This window comes from Stylophora pistillata, chromosome 7 (assembly GCF_964205215.1).
Source record: "Stylophora pistillata chromosome 7, jaStyPist1.2, whole genome shotgun sequence".
In the NCBI taxonomy this organism is placed as follows: Eukaryota; Metazoa; Cnidaria; class Anthozoa; order Scleractinia; family Pocilloporidae; genus Stylophora; species Stylophora pistillata.
The window spans coordinates 6,987,700-7,000,000 of NC_142525.1; the positions used below are offsets into that span (position 1 = coordinate 6,987,700).

At 41.8% G+C, this 12,301-nt stretch overlaps 1 protein-coding gene across 3 annotated transcripts in view; it reads right to left on the bottom strand.

Annotated features, from left to right (window-relative positions):
• Window positions 1–9,780: 9,780 nt before the first annotated feature.
• The window catches only part of LOC111347548 (uncharacterized), a 65,212-nt gene continuing 62,691 nt past the window's right edge, over window positions 9,781–12,301 (bottom strand). For all 3 annotated transcript variants that reach the window (XM_088727317.1, XM_088727318.1, XM_088727316.1), the window contains one exon: window positions 9,781–12,301. This exon is cut by the window's right edge and continues 21 nt beyond it. In XM_088727317.1, the coding sequence (XP_088583443.1) occupies window positions 10,578–12,301 (1,724 nt within the window). In that variant the 3' untranslated portion in view covers window positions 9,781–10,577.

Here is a 12,301-nt window from a genome sequence, read left to right on the forward strand (position 1 = left end):
CCAAGAGGGGAGTGAAATGGTGTTTGTGCCTTTTGTAGTCAATGACCATAACTTTGCATTTGTCAGCGACAGAGAAAATGCTCAAAATTGACGAGCCGGGGGAGATTATTGAAGAAATACCTTTTTTCGAGGAGCTTGTGCTGGGTGAAAACCTCCAACAAGATGGAGCAACAGATACTGGGCAAGCCAACAGTGAAACAGAGGATGAAAGAGAAGCATCGGTCGATTGTGAGCAAACAACGGTGGACGCTGGAACTCAGACAGTAAACTCATTTTAATGTAAAAACCCAAACTCATGCAGCAACACAAACTGATGAATTTGAATACTTATGCAAGGAGACAGTCGTCCAGCCTTTTACAGAAGAGTACTTTGTAAACAATGAAGATAGAGTGTGGTTTTACACTGGTTTACGGTTATCTCACTGAAAACAATTTGATTTCCAACCAGCAATCTGGTTTTCGTTCGCTCCATTCAACTGTTACTGCCTTGTTGGAGGCCACAAACAATTGGGCCTTCAACATTGATAAAGGCAGTATAAATGCAGTTGTTTTTCTCGACCTAAAAAAGGCTTTTGATACCGTTGACCATACAATTCTTATGTCTAAATTATTTGAATATGGTATCCGCGGTATCGCTTATGAATGGTTTAGCTCATACCTAGATAATCGCCATCAACAATGTTTTGTAAATGGTTCGCTCTCAATTAGTCAAGTTCTCACTTGTGGAATTCCGCAAGGAACAATTCTAGGACCTTTGCTTTTTGTTCTATACATAAATGATCTTCCTAATTGCCTGTCTAATTCAGTTGCACGTATGTATGCCGACGATACTCACCTGACCTTTGCCAGTAACAACATAGAAATGATCAATGATGTTATGAATCACGACCTATCCAATGTTAACACATGGCTCACTGCAAACAAATTGACTCTAAATTCATCTAAAACTGAATTCATGTTAATTGGATCGCGGCAAAGGATAGGTACCTACGATACTTCCCCTAAACTAATCATAGGTGGTGACATAATTAAACAAGTTAGCTCAGTCAAATCTCTGGGTGTACATATTGACGAAAACCTTTCATGGAATATGCACATTGAAAAAATAGCCAAGAAAATCGCATCGGGCATTGGAGCAATTAAACGTTGTAGGCCTTTTGTTAATCGAACCACGCTTGAGTCCGTTTTCAATGTCTTAGTTCAACCGTACTTTAATTACTGCAGCGAGGTCTGGGGGCATTGTAACAAGGGTCTTTCGAATAAGCTCCAAAAGTTGCAAAACCGGGCTGCCCGTTTTCTGACCTTCTCCAGTTATGACACAAGCGCTGATCCTCTTTTTGTGCAACTTAACTGGAGACGGTTAGATACTCAGCGACAAATACAAGTGGCCACCATGGTCTATAAATCTATACATGGTCTTGCGCCCGACTATCTTGGTTCTCTTTTCACTAAATATGATCCTCCATATAATCTAAGGAACTCTGAAAACAAACTAGCTGTTCCATTGCCTCGCACCAATTTCCTGAAAAATAGCTTTAGCTATAACGGTGCGGTTATCTGGAATAGCTTGTCCCCTGAGTTGCGGCAAGCAAAATCACTTCAATCCTTCCGAAATGGTTGTCGCAATTTCTTCCTCTGAATCGACAAAACACACACGGCATCTATGTAAAGCAGAATTTCTTTATTTTTTTTCTATTTTACTTTTAAATTTTAGATCATGTTTATATAGATTAAAATAGATTGTAACTGTAAAAATAGATTGTAATAATATTATTATTTTATCTGATAGATTTACCGTGTCTAAATAAAAATAAAGTTCAAGTTCAAGTTCAAAGTTCAAAGTTTGTCTGGTTTTTGTTGTGTCTTACTGCAGAAAAGTGACGCCAATCCTTGGTTAAAACGGCCGACCGAACTTTAATAATCACTACCTAAACTAGAGTTACACAATATATCACAACCTCAATACGCATGCAACTTAGCTATATATGTTTACTCTCTGGGACCTCTCATGTCATGTCTCTTACACCTAGTGATGGCTCCTATTATTTAAATCCTAATTCATTAACACTATAACATTAATTTAACCCTAGTTCATTAACACTATAACCTCTCCTCCCGCTTAAACTACAAATCAAATTAACAGAAAAATAAGCAAAGCGAAAGAAAACGAAGCGAAAACTATTCCGAAACGTGTAATTGCCGTAATTGAGAGTGTTCTACTGAGAGTTCAATGTTCAACTACATCTCTTCAATTAAACGTTTAGGTTTCGATCGAATTCTAGATGAACGAAGTCTGGGCTCTTCAGGAACAGTATTATCCGTAACATCTTCTAGTGTAATACTCTGTCCAGGTGATGCGACTTCAACCCAGGGCTTGGTAGACTTCTCATTCGGCATAGACTGTTGTTGGGGCGATAGGTCTTGATTTGTAACAGACACACTTGCATCTACCTTCTCAGGCAAATCGACCTCTGGTAATTCACAGCTATTCGGCTGAACATCGGCTACCTTTGAGCCAGCTAATTCTCGCAACTGATCGACATGTCTTTTCCAGAGCAACTTTTCAACTTGCACTCGGTATGTGACCGGACCCAGTCGATCTTGAACAACCCCCTTAGTCCAAGCCGATCCACGATTACGATAATCCTTCACCATGACAGGTTCACCAATCTCAAAACCGCGTCGAACCATGGGATTTATCCTCCTCGACTTTTTTTCCATCCGTGCAGACAAGTCGGGTCTAAGCAACTCAAGCCTTGTTCTCAATCTGCGACCCATCAAAATTTCTGCGGGTGGACACCCAGTGGCGGTATGGGGCGTGGTTCGGTAGCTCAAAAGGAATCGAGCCAATTTCTGCGTTTGGGTACCCGGTTCATTCTTCATGACTCTCATGGCTTCCTTAAATGTCCGAACTGCACGTTCAGCTTCACCATTGGATGCAGGATGATATGGTGACGACAAACACAGGCGAACACCATTGGAAGTTAAGAAATCTTTCATTTCCCCTGCGACAAACTGCGGACCATTGTCTGCCACTATCTCCTCCGGCAAGCCATGCGTTGCAAACAAGCCGCGTAGAGCTCCAATTGTGGCGCAGGCACTGGTGGAGGACATTTGAATCACTTCCATCCACTTAGACTTGGCATCAACCACTATAAGAAACATTCCTCCATTGAATGGTCCAGCAAAATCCACATGTAAACGCTGCCACGGGCGAGTAGGCCAGATCCATGGGTTGACCACCTTAAAAGGCGCCCTACAACGGTTGGCTTGACAATCAGTGCAATCTCTCACGGTCTGTTCGATGTCACTGTCCAGGTTTGGCCACCAGACGTGCAATCGTGCCAAAGACTTCATTCGCACCATTCCTGGGTGGTTAAGATGTAATTCAGACAGCACTTCCTGTCGATATCTAGAGGGTATCACTACTCTTGTACCACGCAACAAACAACCATCCTCAACTGTAAACTCTTCACGTTTGGCGCAATAAAATCTGAGTTCCTCTGGCGTATTCTCTTCTGCTGGCCAACCATGCAATACGTAATGTAAGACACGTGACATAACAGGATCACTTCTTGTAGCCTCTTTGATTCTGGTTGCTGTAATGGGTGTACCTTCAATTCGAACTTTGTTGACTTGATCTCCCTCTATCGACCAGTCGTCAGCTTCTTTAATGGTTTTCCTAGGCAAGCGAGACAATGCGTCTGCATTTCCATGGTTCTTAGACGCACGATATTCAATGTCATAAGTGTAAGCTGCCAGTTGAATGGACCATCGCTGTAGGCGAGACGCGGCAAGGACTGGAATCCCACGTTTCGGACCAAGGATGTAGGTTAGGGGTTTGTGATCTGTCAGCAAAGTAAATCGTCGACCAAACAGGTACTGGTGAAACTTTTTTACACCAAAGATAATTGCCAAAGCCTCCTTTTCAATCATTGAATAGTTCTGTTCACTCGAGGAAAGAGTACGGGAGGCAAAAGCTATCGGCTTCTCTTCGCCATCCTCAGAAATGTGTGACAACACAGCTCCTAATCCAAAAAACGACGAATCAAGTGCCAGTCGCACCAGCTTCTTTGGATCGTAATGTGCCAGCAAAGGTGCAGATTGCAAAAAGCCTTTCAGCTTCTGAAATGCTTCTTGACATTGTTTTGACCATTCCCACGGAATGTTCTCCACTAATAAACGATTCAAGGGCTGAGCCAGGGTAGCCATGTCAGGAATAAATCTGCGATAGTAATTAATCAATCCCAGAAAGGATTTCAGTTCCGTTGGGTTCCCCGGTACTGGCACCTCTTGAATAGCTTGAACCTTACGAGGAGATGGGTGAATACCATCACGATCCACCACGAAAGCGAAGTATTCTACTGATGGCTTCATAAACACACACTTTTCTTTCTTCAACTTTATTCCCATGCAGCTCATTCGCTCCAAAGCGCCTTCTAGATTGCGAAAATGTGCTTCATCATTTGAGCCAGTGATAATGAGATCATCGAGAATACCACCAACACCCTGAAGACCAGTGATGACTGAATCCATTATCTTCTGAAAAATTGCAGGACTAGACGCTATACCAAAAGGGAGACGGGTGTATCGGAATAGGCCAAGGTGAGTATTGATCGTTACGTACTGTCTCGATTCCTCATCCAAAAGCACTTGCTGGTATGCTGAAGACAAGTCCAGCTTGGTAAACTTTTCCCCTCCATTTAACTGGGTGAACAGGTCATCAGCCGTAGGCATTGGGTGTTCTGGTACATCCAAAACAAGGTTAATCGTTACCTTGTAATCACCACAGATTCGAACACTGCCGTCAGGTTTCAGCACGGGGACGATGGGCGTAGCCCAATCCGAAAAATCCACTTTTTCCAGCACACCGATCTTTTCCAGTCTTTGAAGTTCGTCAGAGATCTTCTCTTTTAACGCGAACGGTACTGGTCTGGGTTTAAAGAACTGCGGCACTGCGTTTTCTTTAAGCTTCAAATGTGCAGTAACTCCTTTAATGGTTCCCAGATTACCATCAAATAACGATGAATACTTCGTTCGGAGCGAGTCCAACTTGTTAACCGATTCTAAGGAAATCTGCTTGATCTGTCCCCAGTCCAACTTCAACACAGACAGCCAATCGCGACCCATTAACACTGTACCATCATTTCCTGTGATAACAACCGGTAATACTGCTTCTTGATCGCGGTATGCTACTTGAACTCTAGCTTCTCCAATAACAGGAATTTCGTGACCAGAATAACTTCGTAGTTTCACGTCTGTGCGTTCCACAGGTTTTGACGCGAGAACATCAGTCCAAATACTCTTGGGAATAATAGTTACAGAAGCTCCAGTGTCAAGTTCCATGTCCACAGTTTTCCCATTGATTGCTACTGGTACAATAAACTCTTTACGCGTTCCACGGGAGTCTGAGACTGTAACAATGGTCCAATCACTTCCGCTCACTGATTTCCTGACTGCCACATCTTCCTCGACGAAACGAACCTTCTGCTGTTTCTTCTTTTTTTTCCCAAATTTCGACTTTGCGTTCCACTTTTTCTTCCCATTTTCAGGTTATTGCTCCTTCTCAGGACATTTCTTCACAATGTGACCCACCTTTTGACAACCATGACACTTGGAATTGCGAAAGAAACACATGTCCGACGAGTAATTGACTTTTCCACAACGAAAGCACTCAGGAAATGTAGCTGCCACTTTTTTTACTTCTTCCACACTTCCTCCATGCAATGCAGTGGTTTCTTTTTTGGTCAGTTCCCCAGCACACGCCCTCGACAGCCGTTTGTAAAGTTAAGTCCGCTACCGCGAGTAACTTGCATTGAATCGTTCGCTCCTTTAAACCACATACGAATCGATCCCGAATCGGCTCTTCGCGATAACCGCCAAACTCACAAGTCTCAGCCAACTTTTTCAATCTAGCAACGAAATCTCTTATTGCTTCCGACTCTTGCTGTTCTGCCTTGTGGAACTTGAAACGCTCGGCTATGACTATCGGCTTCGGATCCAGGTGCTTGGCCAAATTATCCACAATTTCCGCAAAAGACAAATCTTTCGGCCTTCTTGGAGATACAATGCTTCTAAGTAATGCATACATCTTATTACCCATTAAGGTAAGTATTGTTGGTACCTTTTTTTCTTCCAACACATTGTTGACCTCGAAGAACATTTCCATTCGCTCGACATAATGCTTCCAGTCTGAGCCCGGTACAAACTCATCAACACGACCAATGAGCGAATTCACTACCACCATATGTTGTGCCGTCGGATTCGTCGGTTCTTCTCTTTCAGCCATCCTCGTCGCCAGTTGTTGTGTCTTACTGCAGAAAAGTGACGCCAATCCTTGGTTAAAACGGCCGACCGAACTTTAATAATCACTACCTAAACTAGAGTTACACAATATATCACAACCTCAATATGCATGCAACTTAGCTATATATGTTTACTCTCTGGGACCTCTCATGTCATGTCTCTTACACCTAGTGATGGTTCCTATTATTTAAATCCTAATTCATTAACACTATAACATTAATTAAACCCTAGTTCATCAACACTATAACAGTTTTGATGTTCTTTTCACCACTTTTTGTTTTGTTAGCCCGCTTGTAAGTCGAAAGAGCAAGACACTGACACTATTTCAAGTGTTTGTTATGGTTTTAATCAAACCAAGACTAAATGTTCCACTACAGGACCTTGCCTTTCAATTTGGGGTCTCTCTCTCAACTGTTTCAAGAAAATTTACTACATGGATGACTGTTTTGGATGTAAGGTTATCTCCCCTCATTAGGTGGCCAGAAAGAGATGAACTGTGGCGTACAATGCCAATGTTTCCAGTTTTCTTTCGGGAAGAAAACAACAATCATAATAGCCTGTTTTGTAGTTTCTATAGAACGCCCTTCCAATCTGCTTGCAAGAGCACAGACGTTTTCGAATTATAAGCATCGCAATACAGTGAAAGTACTAATCGGAATCACACCTCAAGGATCAGTATGTTTTACTTCAAAAGCATGGGGAGGACGGACCTCTGATAAATACCTAACAGAGAGGTGTGGTTTTCTTAACAACCTCAAGCCCGGGGACCTCGTGTTGGCTGACAGAGGGTCCACAATTAGTGAAAGTGTTGCTCTCTACCAAGCACAGTTAGGTCTCCCGGCCTTCACAAAAGGCAAGAACCAACTACACCCATTCGATGTAGGACACGGGAAATTGCCAATCTGCGAATACACATAGAGCGTGTCATTGGACTTTTGAGGCAAAAATATACCATTTGCAGTCAAGTCTACCACTGGATTACCTCATCTGTTCTAACAGTGCTGCAAACTGTTCATTGATTGACAGGATGATCAGGGTTTGCTAAGCTCTGACTAATCTGTGCCCATCTGTTGTCCCTTTCGAGTAAGCTTTATTAATTCAGCTTTATGTAATTAACAAATCTGTGGCTTAATTTAGCTTAATTGGGAAGTATGCTAGGTTTAAAGTGGCAGGAAGTTGCAAGTGAGGAAAATAATCCATCTCTTATTCCCCTGAAACTTTTCAGCTTACAACAAACCATTCCTCCCATAAAATGTATTAACTTAGCCTTATGTTTCTGTAATTTGAACAACTTGGGAAGATTCACTGTTGATTCAACTTTCTGGTCATTCCAAAATAAATATATGTTAGAAGAAGTCTTGCCACAAACCAGTCAAAGCGTTCGACTTTGTTTCTAAAAGAAGTTTCCTATCTTAAGTCCTTACAATGTTGGAAACATTTGCAATAGACCATACTTTAGGGAGTGATACAGATGTGCTCTCATTTTGCTCATATGAAATTGTACAGTTTGGGGAGGTATACCATAGGCTAGGCAAGTTCCAAAGGCAGCAGCAAATACCCCACAGTCACTGCCATTTTGCTGTTGCTGAACAGGAACCACTTGAATGCCAGTAAATTTGCCTGTCCAACAAGATTAATAACCTGATCTTCTACTTCACTATAAATGGTGGTTCCACTTTCTGACTTCAAACATGAGTTAGACTTCTCAGGGTACTCTTGAAGGTCTGTATCTTTCAAACAGTAGGGGCACTTCACCTCCCCACACCCCTCACCACAGCAATCACAATAACAAAGAAAGTCAGGTGTAGCGTGCAACCAGGATATTTTTTATTAATAAATGTACCACAAGTTTTAACATCAAAGTTGGTGTGCTTTTCCTTCGTGACCATCTGATATGCTTTAATTGCAATGCTCTCATGTTTGAAACCGTATTCTGTAGCTGCATTGCTGAACTTGAAAATGTCTGGGTAACATACTGTTTTTACTAATGATTGTGAAGGCTGTGCTGGATTGGTATGAGATGCTGCTTTACTAATTGATGCCCCAACTCTACCAGCTCTGAAATGATAGAAACTGGAACCTTGGGATTGATTTCGGGTACCTTCCTCTATAAGTCTCCTCTCTTCAACAGTGATTTGAATGTTAATATTTGAACATGCCTCCAACAGATCGTGATATTCTACGTCTAAGTACTTTTTGTCAAATAAATCGGAAATGGTTGGTATATTTCTACTCCTTGAAACAAAAGTTTCAGAGAAAGGATGAATCCAGCTCAGAGACACAGGCTTTGTTTTGCAAGAATTCAGTTCATTATAAAAATTGCAGAGATCGGTCTCGTCTGGCACAGGAATCAAAACTCTCATCGCCCCCCCGCTCTTTGCAATTCCATCTCTTGTGAAACTGTTGATAGTTTGATCAAGATTTTGCTTTAGTTTCTTTGCTGACCGAAAATCAATATCCAAAAGGGGCGCGTAGGGAATTTCTTTGACGGCCTTAGGCATCAACCAGCTTCATTTCACCTGTGTACATGACAGCTTCTCGTTCATACGATTCCATGCTTCAATGTAGAAGAGCACACTCGCGAGATGCGAGCAGCACTCTCCTTGTCCTGCCATACATCCAACGCAGTGTGCGAAGATAACAGTACCATTTTCCTCGGTTATGATCCACAATGTAACACACGGATCATTCATTCTTTGTGAGTGCCTGACTTTTCCTGTAACAATGTAGTTTTTTCCTGTTTTGTGCCCTTTCAAACAGCTCACAAACCCTGAAACGAGCTGATTATACGCTTGCAAACTCCGAAAAGCTTTAAATTGATCCTTGCTGTAGTCGCTTGTCTCAAGCACTAAAAATGAAACCAAATCCATGGATTCGACCCGTGGCAGACAGTCTGGATCAGATGCTTCGTCAGGAATTAAAATAGGATCGATACCAACGCAAGAAGTCTTTTCACATTAACGTTTCTTCACATGTGGATCGAGGTTGTTCGCATACTCGCTCAGGGGATTTGCCGCCATCTTAAAAAATATGGAACACCAACATGGCGACTCAAATTTCCCCGCGAAATTTGTGACGTCATGTGCAAACGCTCTATAAATACCCCACATGAGAACAAGCGCAGGCCCATGTTTTCCTGGATGGTACTTACAATGTCAAGAATTGCATTTGAGTTGAGTTGAGTGCGCTTTTCGGAAGCCATATTGAGATGAAGAAAGTATGTCATTTTGCTCATTAAAAGATTTCAGTCTAGAGAGGATCAATTTTTCCAAGATCCTATTAGAGTTAGATAGCAAAGAAATAGGCCTATAATTGTTTGCGATAGTGTTATCTTCAACTTTAAGGAGAGGAACAATTTTTGCCATTTTTAGTTTACTGGGATACATCCCAGTAGAAATAGAAAGATTGACTATTTCCGCGAGAATACTGCTGATAACATTTGACGAGTACTTCAACAGTTGAGTGGGACATGAATATAAACCATGGGTTTTATTAATTGGTATGCACAAAATTTCCCATTCAACTTTAGCTGGGGTAACTAGGTTAAAGGCAAACGAATAGTCAGGAGAGTTGGATCTGTTTAGAAAATCAAAATAAATATGCTGAACGGCTGGTAGCTTATTTGCAAGTTTAGGTCCAACAGAAGCGAAATGGTCAATAAGGACATTGGCTATTCTATTTGGGTCGCTAGTGACAGAATCATTGTTATTAGGGTCCTTAATAAAAGTAACAGGTTTTGTGTTCCTCAATTTACGTGTAAGTACATTGTTTATGCCTTCCCATCTTCTTTTCATATTATCTAAGTTATCATTAAAAAATTTAGAGCAACATTGCTGTCTACTTAGACGCGTTTAAGTACAAATTTTGTTTCTATATATATTATAATTGGCAGCGCTACCAGACGCACATAACTTATTTTTAATTTTAATGGAAATTCTTGGACCTTTGGTAATCCATGGTTTACAAAATTGTTTTGCTTTGCGGTTTGACATTATTTTCATACGTGCATGTTTATTTATCAATGTGTTAAGCTTGTTATAAAAAATAGTTAACACATCTTGTGTTAGACTATTTTCATTCCAAAAAAATATTAATGAAGCTGTCATTCACTCGGTCTTGGAGTTTACCGCGTGACTCGCTTCCAGCGTGACAGTGTAAAACCTGTTTTGAGTGACACCCGTGAAAACATACTCCAGGTATCACCGCATCCTTCAGGGGCCATCTTCATTTTTAATCGTACTTTCTCAATAGTTCACACAGAATAAACGCGGTCACTCTCTATAGTTCGAGAGCAGTCTCAACTTGTCCACACAGATCTCCTCCGCCAAGGTTTTAAGGGCAATGTCTAATGGTGAAGCTAGGGCAACACGTTGATATGAGTGTAAATGAACGCCAAAAATAATTCCAAAGCCTCGAAGTTTTTCATTTTGATCCATTTCAAACAACACTGCTCCAGAATCTCCTTTTTCGGGAAACGGTTCTTTATTCTTGATGCACAAGCAGTTGTATAAATAGAGAACGTCACACAGAGCTTGTGTTTCTTGTGAACAGTAGTTACAACTGTCGGTTGAACTTCCTAATGCAGCAAATTTGATCCTTTCCGCACATTGTACACAGAGTTTGACCTCTTGTAACACACTGAGCAAAGCTGGATTTCTACGATTGAATTCACAAAGGGAACAAATCAGGAAAAGATGATCGTCCACGAATTCGCCTGACTTAGTGTATCCCGTGGTTCGGCCACTCTTGTGAAATTTCCCCTGGACTTCTAGCCATGACATAACTTCACCACTTGGGCTGTATCCTGTTCCAATCACTTCAGCTGTAGGATTGCTTTGTAATTGGTTTACCTCGTCTGCAGTCAACTCAGCAACCGCAGCATCTATGTAGTGTGTCTCATTGGACCCAGTGACATTACGAGACACACCAGCTGAGTATCGTGCAATGACCCTTGGTAACGCCTCAAGGCCTTCCTCGAATTCGTTTTCATGCTTGTCTACTTTCTTTAGAATAGAAGAATTTTCTGTAATGTGGTCACGATACCTTTCTCTAAGTTCCTTTAGCTCTTCAAATCGCACTTTCAATTGGTCCTGCTCTGTTAGGTCGTCAACACCAAATTGGTCTACCGGGATGTCCGTGTCAACGATTTTCCTCAACCACAATCGATACTCCCTTAAATGGTATTTGAGATTGTTTAGGTGGTCATTCTGTGCAGGATGAATGATTTCTGAACTACTCTCGCGTTTCATCACATGATGACAAGATAAAGCAAAAAATTTATCTCCCCCTTTTACTACGGCGCCTAAGGTCCCGGCGGAGTTCTCGCCTTGTACACCAATGCTTGCTCCTAGGCGAAGCACCTCGCTGTTTTTTTGTGCCTCGTTTGGCTTCCAGGGTCCAATGGTTCTGAACCAAAATCCATCCACAACATCTATGGGGTAAGAACCAAGAAAAAGCGGAAAATCACATTCACCGTCTGGGATGACACCTTTGCGTAGAACATAGAGTGTAATGCAAGGGGTGTCAGTCTGTTTTGAGTTTGTGATTTTTAGAGACGGTTGCACAGAAGTGATATTGCGATGCCTGACTAAAACGTGAAGGTTGTCGCGTATTGCTTGGCTGATTTCACTGGCCTGAGATTTACTCAAACTTTGTGGTGTACCAGATGGATACTCAAGAGACCTGATCTTGAGAATTCTATCGGCATCATTAATAAGATCTAACCATTCAAGCGTCACGTCCATCTCTCCAAAGCATCCTTGAGCAGCATTTTTCAATTCTTGAGGAATTCCAGACTCCCCATATTGCACATACAACTGAACCTTGATGTTAACGCCACTTTCTGTGTATACCAAGACACGCACCAATTCTTCATGTTCTGCTTCAAACTTCATTGCTGTCGCAACAATGTTGTCTTGTTCTTGTTTAGTTGCTCGGGATGGAAAAAAGCTGCCGGCGGAGGATGCAGAGACACCTGCCTTACCTTCCGTTAATG